The 20,000-nt window shown below is 36.7% G+C and overlaps 1 protein-coding gene across 1 annotated transcript in view; it reads left to right on the forward strand.

Moving 5' to 3' along the window:
* Window positions 1-20,000, forward strand: part of LOC106870182 (uncharacterized) — a 287,792-nt gene that overhangs the window by 225,582 nt on the left and 42,210 nt on the right. Inside the window, exon 6 of the mRNA XM_089358257.1 lies at window positions 722-882. Coding sequence (XP_089214383.1) covers window positions 722-882 — 161 coding nt within the window. The remainder of the gene's footprint in view (window positions 1-721; window positions 883-20,000) is intronic.

The following is a 20,000-nucleotide window of genomic DNA, read 5'->3' on the forward strand; positions in this document are numbered from 1 at the left end:
GTTGTGTTCTGGAGCTAAACCCATCAGTTTGTGTTGCTCCAGTTCACTCAACTGTAAATAAGTAGCCCTGTGATGGACTGGCATCCAGGTAGAATGTTGAGACCTCTGTCACTTATACACCATGGAAACCATATCCAAGTAATTGAGACAGTAATGTACAGGATAATTAATAATAATAATGATTAACTTCTATGGAAGCCTATCTTAGAGAATGTCCCTCATCTTAAGTGGTACTCTTAATCCCTCACTTGGTTTTACACCAACATTTTGACATCTTTTGTTTGCAGCGTCGTCTCTATTACAAGAATTCATGCCGATTCTTCATTCTGAGGATAATATTCTCCCACCAGACTTGGAAATTTTGAAAGAAGCTATTACACACACAAACAAATGGCGGTGAGCTGGCAGAACCGTTAGCACACCGGGCGAAATGCTTATCGGTATTTCGTCTGCCCGCTACGTTCTGAGTTCAAATTCCGCCGAGGTTGACTTTACCTTTCATCCTTTCGGGGTCGATTAAATAAGTACCAGTTACGCATTGGGGTCGATATAATCGATTTAATCCATTTGTCTGTCCTTGTTTGTCCCCTCTGTGTGTAGCCCCTTGTGGGTAGTAAAGAAATAACACACAAACAAACAAACAAACAAAGCCTAAGAAGGTAAAAGAATGATCCTTTATCTGTATACTTATATTTATTTGTTTCTTTTCTTCTCTTTCCAGGAGTTCTAAAAGATTATCTAAGGGAACTTCCAGAACCACTATTTACTAATGTGTTGTACCAAATGTTGTTGGACGCTCTTACCGTGCGTCTTCCAGGAGACCCTGATGGAAGTGCCAAACTCATGCTTAGTATTTTAGAATGTTTACCCAAGGCTAATCAGGTAACACTTATTATTTTTTTTATTCTATATTAATTTTGGAAAGATTTCATAATCGGTCGAGTATCAGAACAAAATGGCTTGTGGTTTTAATTATAGCCCTTTACATTCAGAGTTCAAATTATGTCATGGTCAACTTTGCCCTTCATCCTTCTGGGGTCCATGAAATAACAGTAAAAAACTATGGTCAGTTTGATCAACTAGTGTACTTTACCAATCTACCAGAAACTGCACCAGGTTCTTTTTTATAAGATTCTTGTTTTAATCTGATCTAAATTAAAACCATTCACATTAGTTTCATGCTAATTTATATTCCTAATATAGTTTAATAATGCTAAAGTTGGGAAAGTGTCTTCTACTGTAGCCTCAGACCAACCAAAGCCTTGTGAGTGGATTTGGTAGACAGAAACTTAAAGAAGCCTGTCGAATATATATATATATATATATATATATATATTTATATATAACAAATAATAAATGAGTATATGCATATATACGTACAGGTATGTGCATACCTATGTCTACCTGTATATATAGGTGCATACCTGGGTACAGGACATTTCAAACAAAACGTAGACAAGAAAATAATAATAACCAGAGTACAGAAAACACACAAGCCACATAGAGAACATTTTCCTTCATCAGCTACCCCCGTTTTAACACCGGCGTTTCGAAGGTCACAATCAAATAACAAACAAGTAAAAGAATAAAAGAATATATATCAAAAGAGTGTATATACACACATATATACATAAAACTGTATTTATTTATATAAACTGGAAGTAGTTAAAGGATGAATCCACCTGATAAATTCTTACAATATTTGTTCTGACTAAGGCAGCAAGCTAGTAAAACTGTTAGCCCGCCATGTAAAATGCTATTTTTACGTTCTAAGTTCAAATGCTATTGGGATCAACTTTACTTTTCATCCTTACAGGGTCAATAAAACAAGTACCTGTTGAGCAACAGAGGTTGATTTCATTGACTTAGCCCTTTCCCCGCATTTGCTGGCCTTCTGCCAAAATTTGAAACCAATATTTGTTGTGACACATTTTGAGTTCAAATCCCACCTAAGTCAACTTTGCTATTAATTCCTCTATAGCTAATAAAGTACCAGCCAAGTATAAACAAAACCCCTACCACCTCTTACCAAATTTCAGCCTTTCTTTTCTATGTTGGGCTGTGGATATCAGTGAGCTGAACAAAATTCCTTACAGAACTTTGTGATAGCTGTTTTACATTGTGTGTTCAAACATTGCAGGGGTCCATTATGCCTTTCATTTTTAAGAAATTATTAATCCTTTCTATAATAGGCACAAGATCTGAAATTTTGGGAGAGGGGTCAGTTGATTACATTGACCCAGTGTTCAACTGGTACTTATTTTGTTGACCCTCAAAGTTGATCTTGGCAGAATTTGTGCTCAGAACTTAAAGATACACAAAAAGCTGTTGAGCATTTTGTGTGGTGTGCCAAAGATCCTGCTAACACACCACCTTTAAAAACTTATTAATTACTATCAATTTAAAAGCAGTGAGCTGGCAGAATCATTAGCATGTCAGGCGAAATGCTTTGCAATATTTCATCTGTCTTTACGTTCTGAGTTCAAATTCCGCCGCGGTTGACTTTGCCTTTTATCCTTTCTGGGTCGATTAAATAAGTACCAGTTATGCACTGGGGTCAATATAATTGACTTAATCCATTTGTCTGTCCTTGTTTGTCCCCTCAGTGTGTAGCTCCTTGTGGGCAGTAAAGACATAAGAATCATTAGCATGCCGGACAAAATGCTTAGCAGTATTTCTTTTAGCTCTTTACATTCCACGTTCAAATTCTGCCTAGGTTGACCTTGCCTTTCATCCTTTTAGGATTGATAAAATCAGTACCAACTGAGCACTGGGGTCAATGTAATTGACTAAACCTCCCCACCAAAAAAATTTCAGGCCTTGTGCTCATAAAAGGCAGAATTAATAGTTTTCGATTTAAGTATCTCTCTTGTCATAAAATAAGATATCATTACAATGGTTCTTTAGAATCATTAGAATAACAGACAAAATGCTATGTGGTATTCAGTTGCATCCTTTTACATTCTGCATTTAACTCTTTAGCATTCAGACCAGCCATATCCAGCCTAAATATTTGACCTCCAATGTGTTCAAAATTGGTCAGATCCAACCTCTTAAACTTACCCCAGAATATCATTCCCGAAGTAACGAGTCACATCATGGAAATCTCACAGCTATGAAATAATGCATGATTAATTCAATATAATGTGATTAAATAAGCATCACATTTAGTAGAATGATCTGAATACAAAAGGGCTAGAATCCCCTTACGAATCAACTTTACATTTCATTCTTTTGAGATCAAAAAATTAAATACCAGTCAAATAATGAAGCTCATTCAATTAACTATAGCCACCTCTAAATATTTATTGTTTTATATCATAAATCAGTAGACCCTTTTGCTTCCTATTTTATTCAGATAGACCCTCACAGCTATTCGATGATTAAAAAATCCTGTTATATTTTGCTAATTAAATATATTATAAGGAATTGTATTTATTGTTTTAATTTTTTTGCATGTTTCAGTCAGTTGACTGTGGCCATGCTGGAGAACCACCTTACAAAGAATAAGTATTTTGTAAGCCTGGTACTTATTCTATTGGCCTCTTTTGCCATACCGCTAAGTTACAGAGACATAAACACATCACCATCGGTCGCCAAGCAATGGTGGTGGGGAGAAACACAAAAACAAAGACACATACACATAAATATATATATATATATATATATATATATATATATATATATATATATACAAATATATATATATAAAACAGAAACAGGTTTTTATAAAAACAAAGATAAATATATGTATACAAATAAATGATTTGAAGAAGATTTTTGTTTTATAAAAAAAGCCATTACTTTTATACCTAGTGTGCATTTTCTTTGTTTCTTTTTACTTTTCCCTTATATAGGTTGACTTTGCCTTTCATCCTTTTAGGATCGATAAAATAAGTTCCAACTGAGCACTGGGGTCTCTCTCCAATGCCGCCAGGAGTGCTACATCATTTGTGTGATGTGGAAAATATTCCATCAATATTGCACAAATGATGTCAGCATCAATTTTAAAATCCATCCAAGACTTGGCCCCCGTGCTATCCTCCCACTACAAAAATCGAACTTGGAACACACAGCAACATTATGTCACAATTACTTTGCTTCAACCAGTCAAGCTCTCGTTAATACCATACCAAAATACATCAAAACAGAAACGGATCCCATAAAATTCAAATGTTCACTGGATAAATTTCTTCAAAATATCCCAGACCAACCTCCTTCACCCAGATATGTCTCCAACAATAATAACTCTTTGCTAGAGTGGGCCATGGTGCCCCATATATGACTAAAAGACTTCACCAGGTGGTGCTATTAAGTTAGACATAGCCTAGGCCTAAACTGGCCGAAACCTATCAAAGTTATCAAAGTCATATATATATATATATATATATATATATATATATACAACAGTTTTCTTTCAGTTTCCATGTACCAAATCCACTCACAAGGCTTTGGTCGGTTTGAGGCTATAGTAGAAGACACTTGCCCAAGGTGCCACACAGTGGGACTGAACTCAGAACCATGTGGTTGGGAAGCAAGCTTCTTACTACACAGCCATGCCTGTGCTTATTTTTTGAAAAATTCTTAAAATATTTTGTATATTTAATAAGTAGAACCAATTATTTGTGCATACATTTTAACAACAAAATCTTGTATGAACTCCAAGGGTCATGTAGGCCCTCAAAAGTCATATGGACTGTGCTTGAGAACCATTACTATAAATGAAATTTATGTTTTTTATTGCTTTAGTAATTGCATTGCATGATGGGAATGTATTGCCATATTGAAGTGGTGTGATACAGAATTCTTGTATTTCTTTGTCATCAGAGAGAGTGAGTCATAGATATTTAGAGATAGTTATTTATGTGTGTGTATGTATAACTAAATGTATCTATGTGCATATGTTTGTGTGTGTGTGTGTGTGTGTGTATAACTAAATGTATCTATGTGCATATGTGTGTGTGTGTGTATACACACACACGCACACACACATGTATATGTTGATGTTTGTTTTTATGATCAGTTATAATAAAAACAGTTTTACATTAATTTGATGGGTTTACTCTATACTTTTGTAGAATAAAATTTATTATTCTTAAACAAGATTATCATTGATAGTGATTTCAAAATTTTAGCCAGTTAAGCCATTGTCATCAGTCTGACAATGGCTTAACTCACCGAAATTTCAAAGTCACTATCAATAATATTCTTGTTGAATAATAAATACACACACACACACACACACACGTGGTGATGTGCCTGGCTGTATACTAAGAAGCTTGCTTCCAAAACACATGGTTCTGGGTTCAGTGCCACTGCATGGCACCTTGGGCAAGTGTCTTCTACTATAGCTTCAGGCTGACCGCAGCTTTGGATTTGGTTGATGGAAACTAAAAGATGTTTGTCGTATGTATGTATATATGTATGTATGTATATATATATATATATATATATATATATATATAGAGAGAGAGAGAGAGAGAGAGAGAGAGAGAGAGAGATTCAGGTGAATATGGTACTTAAGATGAGGTACCAGAATTTAGTACGGTATTATCCATACAATTTCAAAGTAAGGTGATTAAAATCAAAATAAGCAACAAGGATATCCAGAGGTAAAGCAGTACGATCGTTTCATGCAACTCCATTACATCAATTTAAAATGCAGAGCAATCTTCAGCTGCACAAAGACATAGAATTTAATTAAATTAGAACAGATGGACACATTAGTATAATTATACCTAAAATCTCCAAGAAGTTAAGGAGATAGACAAAGAACATGCTGTCTCACTCCAGTTTAGGAGTTACTATTCTAATTTAATTAAATTCTATATCTTTGTGCAGCTGAAGATTGCTCTGCATTTTAAATTGATGTAATGGTTGCATTGTTTAATTAAATGGAGTTGCATGAAACGATTGTACTGCATTACCTCTGGATATCCTTGTTGCTTATTTTGATTATATATATATATATATATATATTATTATAAAATCTGGTAATTAGTCATATATTAATTAATATCGATTAATTATCAGGAGGCCAGCACATCTAAAGAATCAAAGAGATTCAGAAATATTATCTGCAATCTCAGGGGATTAAGGTACATATATATATATATATATATATATGTATGTATATATATCTATGTGTGTGTGTCTTTATGTCTGTGTTTATCCCCCACATCACCACTTGACAACTGGTGTTGGTGTTTCTATGACGTGTAACTTAGCAGTTTGGCAAAAGAAACCAATAGAATAAGTACTAGGCTTTAAAAAAATAAGTCCTATAGTCAATTTGTTGGACTAAAATCCTTCAAGGCAATACTCTAGCATGGCCACTGTCAAATGACTGAAATAAGTAAAAGAATAAAAGAATATATATGCATGTATATATGTATATATATGCTCTCCATTCTCACTCTTTGTCTCTCTCTTTCATTCTCTCACTATACACACACACACACATATATATATATATACATGTGTGTGTATTTACCATCATCATCATCATCATCATTTTATGTCTGCCTTCCTTGCTAGCATGGGTTGGACGGTTTAACTGAGGACTGACAAGCCAGGAGGCTGTACCAGACTCCAATTTGATCCGGCAAGGTTTCTACAGTTTGATGCCCTTCCTAATGCCAACCACTCTGAGAGTGCAGTTGGTGCTTTTTATATCCCACCACTATGGGGACCAGTCAGGTGGCATTGGCATCGACCACACTTCAATGGTGCTTTTTACATGTCACCAGCATGGGAGCTAGTCAGGCAGCACTGGCATTGACCATGCTGGAATGATACTTTTTATGTGCTACCAGCATGGGTGCCAGTCAAATGGCACTGGCATCAGCCATGACTACAATTTTGCTTGACTTAACAGGTCTTCTCAAGCACAGTATATTGCCAAAGAAATGAAGGGTATTTTTAAACATGCTGGTAATGTGACACTGGCATCAGCCACTGCTACGATCTCATTTGATTTGCCAAGTCTTCTCAATCACAGCATGTCTTCAAAAATCTCAGTCGCTTGTCATTGCCTCTGTGAGGCCCAACATTCAAAGGTCATACTTCACCACTTTTATGCAATTGATCCTATGGAAACTGATATCATTTTTTGTAATTTGTTCTTGTCATGTCCCATCACTCCTAAACCTTGTGAAAAAAGTTTTTAAAATCATCGTCATTATTATTATTATTATTATTATTATTATTATTATTATTATTATTATTATTATTATTATTATGTGATTAAAACTCACAGCTTATTTTGCTAGGTATGACAGAAAGTGTCAACTGTCCACACCCAGCAGACTAAAGTGACACTTGTTTACTGGTCATGCTTTAAGAATTCTGCAAAGAATTCTTGCAGTTCCAAGCAATGCTGATTTTTGTAGGTGTTCTACCTTCACACTTACCGAAATATTTTACTTCTTTTATGATCAAACCAGCCAGATCTGGCCTCTCACACCAACCCTACAATTTCATTCTAAAAATTAACAGTTACCTCATCAAAATCTCAAAGCTACAAGATAATGCATGATTAATTAATGATGTGAACAAATGAGGAATATTTTTAAGAGAATAATGTGAATGCTAAAAGCCCAAATATCCTACCTGTTTTATGTTCAAACCAGCCAGATCTAGCCTCTCACACCTGCCCTACCATGTCATTTTAAAATTTAACAATCACATCAATAAAATCTTGAAGCTACAAGATAATGCATGATAAGCTTAAAGCAATGAGATTAAATAAGGATTACATTTGACAGAATAATCTGAACGCTAAACGGTTAATCCCATTCTCCCTCAGTTTCCTATAAATTCAATAGGGAGCAGCCCATCTCTCCTCCATTGGAACCTTCCTCTCCAAACGGAAATTTGAAGAAGTCAATGAGGGCTTGGCTTAAAAGAAAGGTGTCTGTTCTGTTCTCAGATTTTTCAGTCTTGTCCACCACACAGGCTCTTTGTCATAGCAACCACCAGATAGAGGGAGAAAACAAAAAAAAAACAAATTCTTGTAATTTCCAACCAAAGAGAAATGGAGAAACAACCAAAACCCCACCCCCCACCCATGAGAGACTTCGGCTGGTAACTGGCTCTGTCTTATATGTGATAATGTTGACGATGACTAGAGTAACAACAATGATAACAATGTTGATGATGATGATGATGATGATGATGATGATGATGATGATGATGATGATGATGATGACGACGACGACGACGACGACGACGACGACGACGACGTCGACTACCAAGTGATCATCATTATCACTATCATCAGCACTCCCATCATCATCATCACTACCACAACACCACCACCACCAACACCACCACCAACACCACCACCAACACCACCACCAACACCACCACCACCAACACCACCACCACCAACACCATCACCTCCTCCTCCTCCACCATCACCATTGTCATCATCATCATCATCATCATCATGGTGATGGTGACTAGTTATATACTGTCTGTACATCCATTTAGTTGAAACAACAGAAGCTATGTCAAACAAGGTTATATATATATATATGACCACCCAAGAGTATAAACATTGTAACTCCTGGGATTTTCTGCCCAAACTCTTTTTCTTACATTAGCTACGTACACTGGTCACTGACACAGGCTGAAAGCTCTTTCGGTAATTGAAGATCTGCATATACAGTTCTAGATTAGAGAATCGGCTGTTAACATATGAAAGATCCATGTGGGTGTGGACCAGTGTATTGGCCATGTATGAATATATGTGTGTATGTATGCATGCATGTATGTCAGTGTGGGGGCAGTATATTTGTGTGCATGTGTGTGTGTATGTGTGTGTGTGTGTGCGCATGCGTGCGTGTGTGTATTTTCTTAGAATTCCATGTTTATGTGTAGATACATGTGTATATTTATGTGCATGTTATGATATATATGTATGTGTGTATGTGTGTATGAGTGAGTGCGTATGTGTGTGTTTGTGTGTGTGTGTGTGTGTGTGCATTTTCTTAGAATTCCGTGTATTTGTAAAGATATATGTGTATATTTATATGCATGTTATGGTACATATGCATGTGTGTGTGTGTGTGTGTGTGTGTGTGTGTGTGTGTGTGTGTGTTTGTGTGTATGCTTGTATTTTCTTAGAATTGCATGTTTATGTGTAGATACATGCATATATTTATATGTATGTTATGGTATATATGTATACATGTGCGTTGTGTGTATGTGTCTGTTGTGTGTGTGCGTGTGTGTGTGTGTATGAGTGTGTAACTATACATATATATATAAATATATCACTAAGATCACATACATATATGCATGCATGCATGCACACACACTCACATACGCACACACACTCACATACGCACACTAACACATACATATGTATGTGAGTTTATGTATACATGTATGTAAGTGTATATGACTGTAAACAGTCTATGCATGTATATCAAACATATCAATATATATGATGTATAATATCGAATACTTTCTTTTTCATCAAATTACAATGATCTGTGATTATATATATATATATATATATATATATATATATATATATATATATATATATATATATATATATATATATATGTATATATATATATATATATATATATATATATATATATATATATATATATATATGTATATATACACACATGTATATATGTACATACATATATATATATATATATATATATATATATATATATATATATATATATATATATATATATATATATATATATATATATATATATATATATATATATGTATGTATGTATGTATATATATCATCATCATCATCGTTTAACGTCCGCTTTCCATGCTAGCATGGGTTGGACGATTTGACTGAGGACTGGTGAAACCGGATGGCAACACCAGGCTCCAGTCTGATTTGGCAGAGTTTCTACAGCTGGATGCCCTTCCTAACGCCAACCACTCAGAGAGTGTAGTGGGTGCTTTTACGTGTCACCCGCACGAAAACGGCCACGCTCGAAATGGTGTCTTTTATGTGCCACCCGCACAAGCCAGTCCAGGGGCACTGGCAACGATCTCGCTCGAAAATCCTACAGGAGCCAGTCAGGCGGTACTGGCAACGGCCACGCTCAAAATGGTGCATCTCATGTGCCACCCGCACAAGAACCAGTCCAGGGGCACTGGCAACGATCTTACTTGGCTTGCCGGGTCTTCTCACGCACAGCCCATTTCCAAAGGTCTCGGTCCGTAGTCATCGCCTCGGTGAGGCCCAATGTACGAAGGTCTTGCCTCACCACCTCAGCCCAGGTCTTCCTGGGCCTACCTCTTCCACGGGTTCCCTCAACTGTTAGGGTGTGGCACTTTTTCACGCAGCTATCCTCCTCCATTCTCACCACATGTCCATACCAGCGCAATCGTCTCTCTTGCACGCCACAACTGATGCTTCTAATGTTCAGCTTTTCTCTCAAGATACTTACACTATATATATATATATATATATATATATATATATATAGACACACACACGCACTCAAGCATATACATATATATATGTGTATGTACACTTATATATTAACTTTTTATGTTTTGTATGTGCATTTGGTTGTGTATGTGTGTGTGTGTATGTGTTCTGATACTAGTTATTCCGCAAAAGGTTTTAGCCAAGTATCCATACAAATATTAATCTGAGTAGATAAGAGAAATTCTCAATGGATATGAATTCACCAAGTAAAGCTAAACATAGGCATGGGTATGGTTGTGTGGTAAGAAGCTTGCTTCCCAACCACATGGTCCCGGGTTCAGTCCCGGGTTCAGTCCCACCATGTGCAGGGCTGGCCCTAGGGTTGCTGGTGCTACAGTCAAGCAGAACTTGTCTTTGTTACATCCTCCTTGGTGCCCCTTAGCACAAGGCATCCTGGGTGACTGCCTGAGTTGCCGGTACCTTGAGCCAGCCCTGACCGCATAGCACTTGGACAAGTGTCTTCTACTATAATGTCAGGTTGACCAAAGCCTTGTGAGTGGATTTGGTAGACAGAAACTGAAAGAAGCCAGCCATATATGTATATAATGATATAAATAATATATATATATATATATATATATATATATATACCGGGAGTAAGCACATGAAATGTGCAACAAGGTGGAAAAAAGAGTACTCAAATACCAGAGGTAGAGTAATATGCTTTATTTAAAAGCAGCAGAAATATAAGAAAAGAATCTTACTCTGAGTTTCACGTTCCCGTTCATCGGACAGTTTTTCCCCATTTCTAACAAAACTGTCCGATGAACGGGAACGTGAAACTCAGAGTAACAGTCTTTTGTTATATTTCTGCTGCTTTTAAATAAAGTATATATATCATCATTATCATCATCATCATCGTTTAACGTCCGCTTTCCATGCTAGCATGGGTTGGACGATTTGACTGAGGACTGGTGCAACTGGATGGCTACACCAGGCTCCAATCTAATTTGGCAGAGTTTCTACAGCTGGATGCCCTTCCTAACGCCAACCACTCAGATATATATATATATATATATATATATATATATATATATGCATATACATGCATATATGTACATACATCTATACATAAATAAATGCATATGTGAGCACAAGACATCTTAAAACGTGTACAACAAAAAAATATGAAGTACGGGTACACGGAATAGGAACTAATTTTTCGAACAACAAAAGACACAATTGGAAAACAAGACAAACAATATAAGGAACGACCCTTCATCAGTTGTTGGCTGTTTTTCTACTCTCATATTTTGAGCATTTAACAACAATATACGCTTTCGATAAAACATTTGCTCCCACAAAGCAAATTAAAAATAAAATTTGGGATTTTGCGGAGGGTCAAAATTGGTAACACAAACAGGACAGTGCAAAAAAACAGGAAGGGCTGCTAAGCCTAAATGAGGTTGTGGTGGCAAACACGTAAATCAAGCTTGGACAGGAGACAGACAAGAATATGTCTTCCATGTTCAAGCTACAACGGAGAGAAAGAAAGAAACAGAAGTTAGGAGAAGAAAGAAAGATGGCCGAATGTCACGTGGGAGCCACATGAGCAAGAGAGGAGGAGTGAGGGAGAGAGAGAGCATGATAGGAAAAAATTCCAGTGAACAATAATAACATCTTACCTCTGCTAGGTCAGCAAAACAATATATATATATATATATATATATATATATCTATATATATATATATATATATATATATATATATATATATAATATATCTTTTATTCTTTTGTTCTTTTACTTGTTTCAGTCATTTGACTGTGGCCATGCTGGAGCACTGCCTTGAAGAGTTTTTAGTCGAATGAATTGACTCCAGTATTTATTTCTTTTTAAAGCCTGGTACTTATTCTATCGGTACTTTGTGCCAAACTTCAAAGTTACAGGGACGTAAACACACTAACACCAGTGAGCCAGCAGTGATGGGATGGGGGACAAACACAGACACAAAGGCACACACACATAGATGTGTGTGTGTGTATAAACAACAGGCTTCTTTCAGTTTCTGTTTACTAAATCCCCTCATAAGGCTTTGGTTGGCTCAGGGCTTTAGTAGAAGACACTTGCCCAAGGTGCAATGCTGTGTGACTGAACCAGGAATCATGTAGTTGGAAACCAAGCTTCTTACCATGCTATATATATGCTACAAAAATGTTTAAGAAAACATGAAGACGAGGGGTAGGAAATGAACAAATGGTATATATTATGTTTATGCTCAGGTGAAATATGAAGTCTTACATTTCAAGGATATGTTCTTCTTCAGAAAGAATCAATCACTGCATGTATGCATGCGTGTATGTACGTATGTATATAAAGATGATATGTAAAAGTGGAGTACACTAGCAGTTAAATAGTACAAGGGAGATAATCACTTTTTCATAACATCTGGTGGGATTATAAGTTTGAATTTGAAATTGAGGAATTTAAAAAATGCACAGAATACACATGCTTAATTTTCTACTTTTGCTTACTCGTTACAAAGGTCTTAAAGTATCTAGTCTTAAGTAATCATGTGTATGTGTGTGTATGTATATATATATATATATATATATATATATATATATATATATATATATATATATATATATTGATATATATATTGATATATTGTTGTACCCCACGCCACCTCCTGATACCACCAACAGGCTCCAATAGTCCATGTTAGTAGCTCAGGAGACCTCAGGGAAGCTAACTTGCTTAGAGAAGAAGTGCTAGTGAAAGAAGTCAGAAGAGTTGACCATAACATGCAAAACCGTTGAGTGCAACCAAAATAGAACTTTAATTAAGAGGTGAATAAATATTTATGGAATAAACAGGCAGTTCTTTAGAGATTTTTTAGAGTTCTTTCATTCGCCTTTGAAATGTGTAGACTTTTGGTGAGCTCTACTTTTATTCACCAATCTAATGATTCTTTTTTTTTATCTCTTTATTTTTTCAACTGGACTCTGTTGTTACTCCTGAATTTACATTAGTCCAGTAACTATTCTGCATTCTTTACATGGCCAAGTTCACACTGACTATTTTCACAGCAAGTTTAATACCTTCCACTTTACAAAGACACCACTGTTCACATTAACTACAGACATTCACCATTGCATCAAACTAACTTATAACCATTCTCCTCGCAGCAAAGACACTACTGTTGATATTAACCACTGGCATTCGCCAACACAATACATGTCCCACTTCTGACACCAATTACTGTTCAGCACGAACTGCTCAACTTCAACTGCATGGCACCAACCTCAACCAATATTCACATAAACCACTCATGTTGACTTCCATTGCATCAACTTCCAGCAGACTCCAAACCAACCACCTCACTTATCAACACCACACATTAGCTAACAGTACAGATTCAATTGCCATGTGTTCAATACTAGTATTTATATTTTGCCCACACAGTAAAAAGCATGTCAAAATCATTGTTGTTGTTGGCACTCTGTCGCTTACGACGTCGAGGGTTCCAGTTGATCCGCTCAACGGAACAGCTTGCTCGTGAAATTAACGTGCAAGTGGCTGAGCACTCCACAGACATGTGTATCCTTAACGTAGTTCTCGGGGATATTCAGCATGACAAGGCTGACCCTTTGAATTACAGGCACAACAGAAACAGGAAGTAAGAGTGAGAGAAAGTTGTGGTGAAAGAGTACAGCAGGGTTCGCCACCATCCTCTGCCGGAGCCTCGTGGAGCTTTAGGTGTTTTCACTCAATAAACACTCACAACGCCCGATCTGGGAATTGAAACCGTGATCTTATGACCACGAGTCCGCTGCCCTAACCACTGGGGCATTGCACCTCCACATGTCAAAATCATTCCGCCTACACTTTAAACAGTCACAATGAATTAATTTTTCATTTATTTTGCAAAACCAGAGAGCAGTGTTCAAATCTGCATCACATGAATGAGAAATTATCTGAATATAATTTTTCATTCATAACAAAATATTTATATACGAAAGTAAAAAGCGAGAAAGTAGAATGCTTCTGACAATGTGGAAAGTTTTATAAAACCATTATATTTCCGGCACAAAGGCCCATCTTGTGAAGAAAATGTCTGGGAAACGTCCAGTTGTGTAGGAAATTTGAAAGAGTTAACAGAACCTACATACCTGGACATTTCCCAGACTGTTTTTCTTCTGAAGATGGGCCTTTGCCCCTGAAATATAAAGGTTTTATTAAACTAACTTTCTGCATTGTCAGAAGCTTTCTATTTACTCTCTTTTTACCTTTTTCAATATAGCAATGATTCAAGTGAACTACAATACTCATACATAGGACAGCTGGCATGCCACAGCCAGTCATTTTAATCTTACATCAACCCTGTATATGCAATAAGATATTTTCATTGACTTGTCCATCATTCCTGCTACAAATCATTTTGCAACATAGACGAGGTGCATTTAATCGACTATCACAAGATTCTGGGTTTAGTCTTATTGCATGATATCTGGACAAGTCTCTTTTACCTTAGCTCCAGACTAACACAAAACAACCTGCTTGGCTGAAATTGAGTTGATCAGTGCTTCTCAACCATTTCTTACCCATGGATCCCCTTCGATTTCTGTTTTACATGGGTGGACCCTCAAAACCATTTGATGTTTGAAAAATTTCCCATTAGATTCTTATAATTAAATACTTGTACCAGTGCCACTTAACAGTACTCACGCCAACATCACTAAAATCACCCAGCACACACTTTAAAGTGGTTGGTGTTAGGGAGGGTATCCAGCTATAGCAGCCAGGCCAAATCAGACTGGAACCTGGCATAGTTCTCTGGCTTACCAGCTCTGGTCAAACCATTCAACCCATTCCAGGAAGGAAAACAGACCTTAAGGAATGACAATAAACGGGAATTTTATTAAAAATGGTCAAAATTTTTATATATTGTAGAAAAATAACTAATTTATTGCTCATAAACTTTAGCAACAAAATCATATATGGACCCCACCAAGGGTCATGTGGACCCCATTGAGAGCCACTGGAGTAAATGATAACTGTAGTTTAAAGATACGGCCTGGTTCTGTCTGAGAATTATGTTAAGGGGTATAAATGTCTGTGTAATATTCAGCCATTTATTCACTAATTCTAGGAGCAGATAGTTCAACTAATGGTGAGCCATTATTGTGGCTGAACCAATGAATTTGTAGCAGTTTTATGTGTGTAATCAATATATCTATTTTATTGTTGTTGTTGCTCTTGTTATTGTCTTGTCCTAGGTCAATCCTAATTTAGCAAATCTATAATCAAAAGCATTCATTACTATAAGTAGCATAATGAAATATCATTGGCTCCTACTTTACCTCTCTGATTCCAGATGCCCTAGCCATCCCCTTTCATTCTTCTTACTCACTGACCTTCTCATATTCATCCTCTGTCAACCTTCACCTCCAACCATTGCCTGCATCGTATCATTCTTTCACCTCATTTCCTTGTTGCGTACAACCAAAGCAACAATACTACTCTCTACCTCCCTCTCTTCTCATTTATCAGATGTGCAACAAGATCTCTCATGATGTTAGATCGTTGACTTGTCATGGCATCTGAGCTGAAAAATCAAGCTCTTTCTCAAACTCTCCTTTGGTCTATGATCATTCTATCCATTTGTACATCTAGGACCACACTGTAAAATTTGTTAGTGTGATTTGAAGAAAATGTAGCTACTCTTTCTAGCAGACTGAGTGACCATGTAGAAGTTCCCTAGTCTGTTTAGTAGATAGCATTGGTTCAAAATGTTGTGGTGATGTGTTGATGATCAAAAAGGATGTTTGTTATCTCATGAAGTCTTAGAAACATTCTCCAGTAAGGATGACAACAGTACCAAACTGCAGTTACCACACAAATCAGAATACACAAATAACCCCTCATCCTTTCCATGTTCTTTCTTATGAACAATCATCATCCTCATCATCATCATCATTATTATCATCGTTTAACGTCCGTTTTCCATGCTGGCATGGGTTGGACGGTTTGACTGGGGACTGGCAAGCTAGGAGGCCGCACCAGGCTCCAATCTGCTCTGGCAATGTTTCTACAGCTGGATGCCTTTCCTAACGCCAACCACTCTGAGGGTGTAGTGGGTGCTTTTTACATGCCACTGACACAGAAGCCAGTCAAGTGGCGCTGGCATCAGCCATGTTCAGATGGTGCTTCGAACAATATGTGACTAAAACTCTTCATACCTTTACAGATGCTAGGTTTTACCATCTATGATAAGCATTTGTAGAGATCCCATGTCTATAACATTTCCCAAATTGCTTTTCCATCCATATTTGTTACTCAGTATTCCTGGAAGAATTGTGGGGATAGAGTCTTCAGACACTTCCTACATAAGGGTCCAATCAGAAGCAACTGTCATTAAACTTTCCAGCTGAGTTCCTCCATATGACTTACTGAGACTATGGATGTTATCTAACCATCTCAACCTTGGTCTACCCCTAAATCTCCTATAGATGGCTTGGCTTGATTCTTACCATTCATTCCTGTGACATTCTAATCACATGTCCATAATGTCAGAGCTGTGACTTCTCAATGCAAGGAAGTAACATCTCATTTCGGAGAGGATTCCTGATATCCAAGCTATGCAGCCTGTTGAATAATATTGCCCCAGAGCAGTTGGAAAAAAAACAACTTTATATTTAATGTTTCATAATAGTATACTTTCCTTTACAAAATATCCACACTAAGGCATTAGAATAGTACTATACTGTAGTAAAAGGTCTTCATACAGTATGCTTAGCTGGAGAGAATGGTTTGGCTTGGCTGAGTATAGGTTTAGCATATTTGCTGTGAAACATAGATTTTCATAATTCCATCCCTCCCACACACACTCCCCCTCAAAAAAATTTGGATCCCATGCCCCAACACAATTTTCCCAGGCCTCAACAGTGGGGCATATACCCCACATTGGGAATCACTGCTCCAGAGATCCAGAGAGCAATGAGTGTGCCTACATATATAGTTGTATAAATGAAATAAATGGAAGAAGCAGTGAAACACTACAGCTGTTTCAGAAAGGTTACTGGGTGCATATTTAGTTCAATAAAAAATGTTTCATGCCTATCTGGTGTCCTTTCTCAATGGATGCATGCTGCTAATTCAATACAAAATTCGCTTGAAATTTCTCTTGATAGCTTTGCAGCCTGCAATATTTGAATCACTGTTTCTTGTCATATTATGATGTATATAGTAGCAATCCATATATTAGATTTCAGATGACTTTCCCTGCTTGATTACTACATTCTTCTCCAAAATGGTGTCCCTTAGCATTTATCCAAAGAAGATATTCGTTTGCTTTTAACGGGGCTTGCAGAAGTTTTAGTGGGTAGAATTCATTAAATGAAAGTGGAATAATCTCATTATACCAGCAAGACTGATTTTGTAGGTGCATGCATAGCTGTGTGGTAAGAAGCTTGCTTCCCAACAACATGGTCTTGGATTCAGTCCTACTGCATGGTATCTTTGCTCCAGGCTGAGCAAAGCCTTGTGAGTGGATTTTTGTAATTGAAAACTAAAAGAAACTCATTATGTATCTCTGTGTATATGTCTATGCATGTGTGTGTGTGTGTGTGTGTGTGTGTGTGTGTGAAGGTTCATAGCTCAGTGGTTAGAACATCAGGCTCACAACCATGAGATAATGAATTCGATTCCTGGACCAGACTGTGTGTGTTGTGTTCTTGAGAAAGACACTCAGCTGCAGAAATGAATTGCAATGTCGCTGGTGCCAAGCTGTATCGGCCTTTGCATTTCCCTTGGGTAACATCGGTTGCAGGAAGAGGGGAGGTTGATATGCATGGGTCACTGTTGATCTTCCATAAACAACCTTACCCAGAATTATGCCTTTGAGGGGAACTTTCTAGGTGCAATTCTATGGTTATTCATGACCAAAGGGGTTCTTTACCCTTTACCCTTTATTTGTGTGTGTGTGTGTGTGTGTGTGCGTGTGTGTGTGTGTGTGTGTGTGTGTGTGTGTGTGTGTGTGTGTGTGGGTGTGTGTGTGCGTGTTACTACCTCCTTGCTTTGGCTTCATGTGAAAAGATGTCTGGTCACAGAGAGTATCGCCTTACTTGAAAATAGGTGAGGATTAGTGACAGCAAAGGCACCTGACTGTAAAAAAAAAAATCTGTCTCAGCAAATTCTGTCCAATCCATGCAAGCATGGAAAAGGATGTTATGTATGTTTATATATATATATATATATATATCTTTTATCTTCTACATGTTTCAGTCATTGGATGGTGGCCATGCTGGAGCATCACATTGAAGATCGACTCAAGTACTCGTTTTCTTTTAAGCCCAGTACTAATTCTATTGGTCTCTTTTGCCAAACTGTTAAGCTACAAAGACATAAACAAACAACAAACACTGGTTGTCAACCAGTGGGTGAGAAAACAAACACAAACACAAGAACATACACATATACACACATACATGACTATATGTGTGACTAAGGGAGCTGAAGTGCCTACATTGCATATATATATATATATATATATATATGATTACATTTAGGTATTTGTGCATATGTGAATGTACTTGCATCATGTTAATGTATCTAAATGTCTCTTTAAAGTATGAGTATATGCTTATATAGTAATGTTTATACGCCAACATAAAGTGGCAGTCCTATAAAGGACGATGTTACTGTTGTTTTAACCCCAAGAAAATATCTTTTCTAACTAGCTATCGACACAGTTTGTATCCATATATGGTATTTGCAAAGGAGGTCACCGCTCCCATCTCTAGCCTTATGTGATACTCACAGACCTAGGTTTCTGGATGTTATCTGTCCTCAGTGTGAGACAATCACCAGCTAGTGACAAAAGCTATCTTCACTCACAAATACTAAGTCTGTGAGTATCACGTAAGGCTAGAGATGGCAGCTATGCTTTTTATATGGACATAAACTGTGCGACAATAACCAGCTGGAAAAGGTGTTTTCCTGGGCTAAAACAACAGTAACATCGTCCTTTATAGGACTGCCATGTTATGTTGACATATAAACATTACTATTCAGGAGTTACTGTATTTCTCTCGCTCAGAGATTTAAAACATGTATGTATATATGTATATATGTATGTATGTATGTATGTGTATATATATATATATCATCATCATCATCATCATCATCGTTTAACGTCCGCTTTCCATGCTAGCATGGGTTGGACGATTTGACTGAGGACTGGTGAAACCGGATGGCAACACCAGGCTCATATATATATATATATATATATATATATATATATATATATATATATATATATATATACATATATATATAAGTATGAATATGTGTCTGTGTCTGTGTGTACATGCATATGTTAGTGTATGTGTGCATTTTTACATGTGCATTCTGAATGCGCATACATCACAGCACATACATTTTCTTTCCAGAGGACTCAAATCCCAAATCTTAAGAATGTCTTACAAAGCTTATACATCTATGCATGCATACAGATTTGTTTGTATATATATATATTATGTATGTATTTATATGTCTATGTCTCTGTTGTT

This window comes from Octopus bimaculoides, chromosome 10, assembly GCF_046866305.1.
Source record: "Octopus bimaculoides isolate indiv1 chromosome 10, ASM4686630v1, whole genome shotgun sequence".
Taxonomy (NCBI): domain Eukaryota; kingdom Metazoa; phylum Mollusca; class Cephalopoda; order Octopoda; family Octopodidae; genus Octopus; species Octopus bimaculoides.